Below are 7,535 nucleotides of genomic sequence, written 5' to 3'. Positions count from 1 at the left end.
TCAAAGAGATTGTTCCCAGGTCCTTGAGAAAGGCATTCCTGGATCTTAAAGTTTTCGAGAGGTTTATTTAGCTTTTAAAAAGATTTACATAAAGGGCTTACCTGGTGGCGCAGTGGTTGAGAGTCCGCCTGGCAATGCAGGGGACACGGGTTCGTGCCCCAATCCGTGAAGATCCCACATGCCGCGGAGCGGCTGGGCCCGTGAGCCATGGCCGCTGAGCCTGCGCACGCGGAGCCTGTGCTCCGCAACGGGAGAGGCCACAACAGTGAGAGGCCCGCACACCGCAAGATTTACATACATTTCAAAGAGACACGGAAAGTATTTACAATTACAAGTATTCTAAAGTAAATACTGGAAGACAAGGCAAGGCAGAACTTGTTTCTTCCCTTACAGAGAGAATTAAGCCTCTTATTCTTAATTTGTACTTGCCCTTAGAATACACTTGATTCCATCCTAAATGTAGCAAACGCTTAAAACCTTAACAACTCTTCATTTACTTTAACATCTCTAGCTGTACACATTTCTGATTTTCCACATGAATTTTCTATTCATTTTCGTCCTTAACTACCAAGTGGTTTCTTAAAGTATGCTCTGAGTAAACCAAGAGGACAAGAAATAGAGGTAAGAACTAAAGAAAACCAGAGGTAAGAATTCCACTCCTTGTTTAAGGAATATAGAATAAATCTTGCTAGATACATAGTTAAACGTCAAGAAGCTAATATCTAATATGTCTATTAATAAGATGGCTTTTGATGATTTTTTTCTAATTTTTTTCAATAAAGTGGCTTATATTTCTGATTATATAAACAATACATACACATTATAAAACCGCAAATAGTGTACATAAATATTAGGAAGAAAGTATGATTCACCTAATACCTCATATTTGCACTGAGTTAAATACCATTATTTTTTGTTGCCCATATTTTACAAATTGCATTTGATGGTGTGCCCTAGATTTTTCCTTTTAGTAGGTAATGTGAAGTGTGAGGAACACATAGCAAATCTGTGATATTTAATGTTCCAAAAATGATTCAGTATGCACTTTCCATAGATGATTTAATCTTTTGGACTCTAAACCAAATCTTTTTTTTTTTTTTTTTTTTGCGGTACGCGGGCCTCTCACTGTTGTGGCCTCTCCCGTTGCGGAGCACAGGCTCCGGACGCGCAGGCTCAGCGGCCATGGCTCACGGGCCCAGCCGCTCCGCGGCATGTGGGATCCTCCCGGACCGGGGCACGAACCCGTGTCCCCTGCATCGGCAGGCGGACTCTCAACCACTGCGCCACCAGGGAAGCCCCAAACCAAGTCTTCATTGGACATGATAAACAGAGGTGCCTATTTTGTCGTGTGTTATACAAAACAGGTTCTTGTTGACAAACAACACAACACAAAATGGTGTGGAGGAGAACAATAATTTTTTCTCTGCCCTTCTAGGATTTTTGCTGACTCCTCTCCCCCAACGCCCCAGTAATAGAAGACAGATTAAAAGTAGAAAAACAGAAGTTTAATAATGTAAGGCCAACTGGCCCGAGGCAGGGGAACACAATCAGATTCACAGGTTGCATCAGACCGAAACTCTCCGGACCACCCAGTTCCAGAAACTGCCCTGGAGACATTCCGGACCACCCAGTTCCGGGAACTGACCTGGGGACTTTGAACCCAGCCCAGCCTTCCCGCCTTTCGAGGGGCGGGACTAACGGTCCCCCAGGATACCCGAAAAGACCACCAAATAAGGAATGCCCTGCGCCCTCCCAGATTCACCACACCCCTTTCCCTTCTTCCCCTATAAAATCTTGCCCAACCCTCTCCCGTGTGCGACTTCTCTGGCCCCTTTCTCTCTGACCAGTGAACCTCGCCCGGGGGAGCGCTCCCTAATAAAGCTCACTTGAAGCTTTCCTCTGTTTCGAGGTGCCGTTTGTTAAGATCCGACCTTACATTTGGTGCCGAAACCCGGTTTTTTGGTATTTGCGCTCCCGCCCCTCCCTTTGCGTCAATTGTTCTACCTCTCAAACCCTCCTTGCCAAACAAACATCTGCTCCATCCAAAACCTCAATCCCCTTGGATTCCGACCCTCCCGAATCTCTTACCACTCCCCCCTTCAGAACTCCTCTCCAACCTTCACCCTACCCTGAAGCGGTCCCTCCTCCTCCCGAACCCGCTCCGGCCCCTCCAACCGTTCCCCCGCCTCCCTCGACGGTTTCTCCTCCCACGCCCCTTGCTTCCCCAATTAGTGCACATACACGCTCTCCCGACTCCCAAGATTCAAATCTCCTCTGCCCTCTGAGGGAGGTAGCAGGAGCGGAAGGGTTAGTTAGAGTTCATGTTCCCTTTTCTCTCCAAGATCTCTCTCAAATAGAAAAGCGATTAGGCTCCTTTTCTGCCGACTCTTCCCGCTACATCAAAGAATTTCGCTCTCTCTCTCAAGCTTACGATCTAACCTGGCACCTGGCACGATATCTTTGTGATCCTATCTTCTACTCTGACCCCTGACGAGAGGGAAAGAATTCAGACTGCTGCCCGAAACCATGCAGATCAGGTTCACGTAACCGACAACTCCATGCCTGTCGGAGCGACTGCCTATCCAGGCTGGACTTATTAGGATGGCCAAGATGGCCGTCGTAAACGCGACCTCATGATCCAATGCCTCCTGGCTGGCATGCAGGCTGCCGCTCATAAGGTGGTCAATTTTGAAAAACTAAAAGAGATAACCCAAGAACCTAACGAAAATCCAGCTATCTTTCTCAATCGCCTTACAGAGGCCTTAACTCTCTACACCCGGCTGGATCCCGACATCCCAGCAGGGGCAGCGGTCCTAGCCACCCATTTTATCACCCAATCAGACCCGGACATCCGAAAGAAATTAAAACGGGCAGAAGACGGCCCTCAAACCCCTATTCGAGATCTGGTAAAAATGGCCTTTAAAGTCTATAATGGCCGTGAGGATTTGGCAGAATCCAGCCGACAGGCTCGGATGCACCAGAAGGTGGCCCTCCAAACCCAAGCTCTTGTAGCCGCCCTAAGGCCGGCCATCTCCCATGGATCACAGCATCCACGGGGTCCGCAAAAGGCAACCCTGCCGGGGGCCTGCTTCAAATACGGAAAAGAAGGCCACTGGGCTCGCCAATGTCCCAATCCCCAACCTCCTTCTAAGTCCTGTCCCAGCTGCGGGCTAACGGGCCACTGGAAGAGTGACCGCCCTACGACTGGCCCTCCCTCAGCGTCTCCACGCGGGGGGGGGGGGGGGGGGGGGGGCGGCAGGCCGACCCAACGGCATTACCACTCGAACTGCTGGGATTGGCTGACAACAGACGGTGCCCGGACTCGAAGACCCCCATCACCCTCGCCGAGCCCAGGGTAACGCTACAGGTAGCAGGTAAGTCCATCTCATTTCTGGTGGACACGGGGACTACCTATTCGGTCCTGCCTACTTATTCTGGGCCAGTTTCTCCTTCCCAGATCTCGGTCATGGGTATTGATGGCAAACCATCCTTCCCACTCCAGACCGGTCCACTCCCATGTCATATCGAAGGACTCCCTTTTACTCATTCTTTCTTAGTCATACCATCCTGCCCAGTTCCCTTGCTAGGCCGAGATGTCCTTTTCCTCTTAGGGGCCTCCCTCCAGCTGGTTAGACTTGACCCTAAGGTCCCCTCCTCCCAACTCCTGCTTCCTCTTCTCAGCCTGTCTCTAGAACCCTCCCCCTCCTATCCCCCTCTTCCAATCACACCGAACCCAATCAATCCCCAAGTCTGGGATACTTCTAAGCCCATAATAGCAACACACCATTCCCCCGTCCTCATCCGCCTAAAGGACCCCTCCAAATTTCCATCAACGCCCCAATTTCCCATCTCTGAGACTCACCTTAGGGGCCTACAACCTATTATCACCAGACTCCTAAACCAGGGACTCCTTATCCCCACTGACTCTCCCTGCAACACCCCCATCCTGCCTGTCCGCAAGGCCTCTGGGGATTATCGCCTGGTCCAGGACCTCCGAATAATCAATGAGGCCATAATTCCTCTCCACCCAGTAGTACCAAACCCATACACCTTGCTCTCCCATATCCCCCCATCCACAACCCACTTTATGGTTCTGGATCTCAAAGATGCCTTTTTCACTATCCCCCTACATCCCGACTCCTATTTCCTCTTCGCCTTTACCTGGACGGATCCAGATACTCGTACTTCCAGTCAGCTCACCTGGACAGTTTTTCCCCAGGGCTTCCGCGATAGTCCTCACCTCTTCGGTCAGGCGCTCGCACGGGACCTCACTTCCTGCTCCCTTACCCCCAGCATACTCCGTCAATATGTAGATGACCTCCTCCTTTGTAGCCCGTCTCTCAGCCTCTCAAGACAACATACTGCAGATCTCCTCAATTACCTTGGCTCTCGCGGTTATTGGGCCTCCCCAGCCAAGGCTCAGTTATCTGTATCTTCTGTAACCTACCTGGGGCTCCACCTTACCCGTACCACAAAAGGTCTAACAGCTGATCGCACCCGGATTATCCGTGAACTCCAGCCTCCGGAAACAGCGGAACAAATTCTCTTCTTTTTGGGCCTTATAGGATTTTTCCGACACTGGATCCCTAACTTTGCTCTCCTCACTAAACCCTTATATCTAGCCGCTAAAGAAACCCCTCAAGGACCCCTCACCTCTCCTTCCGCCGTTCGACAGGCCTTTCTCACCCTCCGTAACGCTCTGATATCTCCTCCTTCCCTTTCTCTGCCCAACCCAAACCGACCTTTTCACCTCTTTGTGGATGAATGGGCCGGAATGGCCACTGGACTCCTTGCCCAGCCTGTAGGGCCTTCCTACCGCCCCGTGGCTTACCTCTCCAAACAGCTAGACCCAACCATTCCGGGATGGCAACCACGCCTTCGGGCCCTAGCAGCGGCAGCCGAACTGACAAACAAGCACTCAAACTGACTCTGGCCCACCCACTAACCGTGTTTTCCTCCCACCGGCTGGTCGACCTCCTAGGCCACAAGTCTCTTTCCCTCCTGGGCCCCTCCCGCATCCAGGAGTTCCACCTACTATTCATTGAAAACCCAGCAATTTCTCTTGATCTCACCCCTCGCCTGAACCCGGCTTCCCTCCTGCCTCCCTGATTCAAAAAATCTCACCATCTGTTACGGCAGCCACCCAAATCTAGCTGATACTGGGTTTCTTTGCAACTCATCCCTCACGGTAAACACATCAGTTGAAGCACCACTAGGCATGTTTTTGTGGTGCAGTGGTTCCCTCACAAAAGAGATCAATTCTTCCTCCCCCTTCCCATGTATTCCCATTACTCTCGTCCCACAACTCACACTGTATAGCCAAGCCGAATTTTCCTCGCTAATCACGCCACCCTTTACCCGACGGAAAAGAGCTATCTTTCTTCCTCTGGTCGCAGGCATCTCTCTCGCCTCCTTCCTGGTCGCTGCAGGCCTCGGTGGGGGGGAGCTCTAACACATAGTGTTTCAACATCCCGCGACTTAGAACATAAACTCCAGCTAGCCATTGAAGCCTCCGCCGGCTCTATCTCCTCTCTCCAGCGCCAAATCACTTCCATAGCCCGAGTTGCTCTCCAGAATCGACGAGCCCTGGATCTCCTGACCGCCGACAAAGGAGGTACCTGCCTCTTCCTACAGGAGGAATGCTGCTATTACATCAATGAAACAGGACTCGTCGAAGACAACGTAAAAGCCCTCCATCGCTTAAGAGAAGAACTCCAACGCAAACACCAACAGTCCGCCTCCCCAATTCCCGATTGGTGGCGATCCACGCTCTATACCTGGCTAACACCAATCTTAGGCCCCTTAATTCTCATCTGTATCTTGCTCACGTTTGCTCCCTGTTTTCTCAGGTTCCTTCGCAGGCGCATGGAGGAAGTCTCTCGGGTGGCCACCAACCAAATGCTCCTCGGTCCTTACACCTTGCTTCCTACAGAACCTCCCACTGGCCTCCCCTAAGCCTCGGACCTCTGGTCACCCGACTCCCCTTTCGACGCCCCCATTCAGCATGAAGTAGCCAGAGATCAGAACGCCGCCCCCTTACACCAAAGATGTCAGGATGTAAGGCCAACTGGCCCGAGGCAGGGGAACACAATCAGATTCACAGGTTGCATCAGACCGAAATTCTCCAGACCACCCAGTTCCAGAAACTGACCTGGAGACTTTCCGGACCACCCAGTTCCGGGAACTGACCTGGGGACTTTGAACCCAGCCCAGCCTTCCCGCCTTTCGAGGGGCGGGACCAATGGTCCCCCAGGATACCCGAAAAGACCCCCAAATAAGGAATACCCTGCGCCCTCCCAGATTCACCACACCCCTTTCCCTTCTTCCCCTATAAAATCTTGCCCAACCCTCGCCCGGGTGCGACTTCTCTGGCCCCTTTCTCTCGGACCAGTGATCCTCGCCCGGGAGCGCTCCCTAATAAAGCTCACTTGAAGCTTTCCTCTGTTTCGCGGTGCCGTTTGTTAAGATCCGACCTTACAAATAACATTTATACCCAGGAAAACTGAGTAACTCCCTGAAATGGCCCAGCCATCACCTTAAATACCATCTCTAGCTAAAAGAAAAAACAAAAGTTGGGTGGGAGAGAGACAGGTTTTCAGGAAAAGCACAGTAAACAAGGGTATGATTGTTATGCAGGTTTAAGTCCAGGCCTTCCCCATTGATAAGAGTGTCTACAGGTTTAGTCAGCCTCCTCTTCCTGGTACAGAGAGGGAGACACCCTTACAAATGGAGATTTCCCGTACAAATGTAAATTGCTCTTACAAAAGGGTAACTTCTACTTGATTTTCAGAGCTTCTCTCCTGTATGTTGTTTTTTAAAAATAATCAGCATAAAATAACCCTTATGCCAAAGAGGCATATTTTTGGAGGGACAAATGTTGCTTCCCTTCAATGGCTAATTTATGCAAAAAGGAATTTATTGGAAGAATATTTGGGGCACAGGGGTGGCAGGGAAGAGATACTAAATTGACAGAAAACTGGAAGGATCAGATTAGGGACTAAACAGAAACAATGGAAGCTCCTGAAAGCAAAAGGCCTCACTGCCGGAGAGCCTAGTCACAGGGGCCGGGGGGGGGGGGGGGACACCCAAACATTCATTCTCAGACTTGCATCAATTGCTGGAGATTCAAAATCCTGGGAGAGCGCTTCTGATTAATCTTCCATGATAGAAGACTGCCTGTGGAATTGCCATCCTAGAAAGTCTACATATAGTCAGGAAGAATTATTTGCCCACTAGGAAATGAAGTCCCGTCAGGAAGGGATAATGGACTCTGTGCGTCTAAAAAATGTCAAATTACCTTAACAGTGCTTAATAAGTACCTGTTCCCTGTATCTCTTTTTGTTAACTCATAAGAAATCACTTATTTAATAATTTTAATAACACTGAATTTTAACATAAATGATACGACGCTCAAGAAAATAAAAAAATAAAAATTCCAAGGTACTGTTGACCTGAAACAAATAGACTACCAGATATTTCTCCAGCAAAAACAGGATTATTCAAGATAATCAAAGAATTGCAATATCGGGTCTGCA

At 49.9% G+C, this 7,535-nt stretch overlaps 1 protein-coding gene across 1 annotated transcript; it reads left to right on the top strand.

Moving 5' to 3' along the window:
* The first annotated feature begins 2,072 nt into the window (after positions 1-2,072).
* LOC125960726 (uncharacterized) lies at positions 2,073-5,906 on the top strand. The gene is made up of 2 exons (XM_049695635.1): positions 2,073-3,374; positions 5,850-5,906. Exon 1 carries the CDS (start codon positions 2,634-2,636, stop codon positions 3,357-3,359), a length of 726 nt encoding a protein of 241 aa, XP_049551592.1. The 5' UTR covers positions 2,073-2,633; the 3' UTR covers positions 3,360-3,374; positions 5,850-5,906.
* Positions 5,907-7,535: the final 1,629 nt, after the last annotated feature.

The sequence above is a fragment of the Orcinus orca genome, chromosome 12, assembly GCF_937001465.1.
Source record: "Orcinus orca chromosome 12, mOrcOrc1.1, whole genome shotgun sequence".
Lineage (NCBI taxonomy): Eukaryota > Metazoa > Chordata > Mammalia > Artiodactyla > Delphinidae > Orcinus > Orcinus orca.
Note: the sequence above shows the minus strand (reverse complement) of the source record. Positions and strands in the feature narration are given on the sequence as shown.

Coding starts and splice junctions, on each gene's coding strand:
- LOC125960726 (XM_049695635.1), top strand. CDS start 2,634: ATGATCCAATGCCTCCTGGCTGGCATGCAGGCTGCCGCTCATAAGGTG.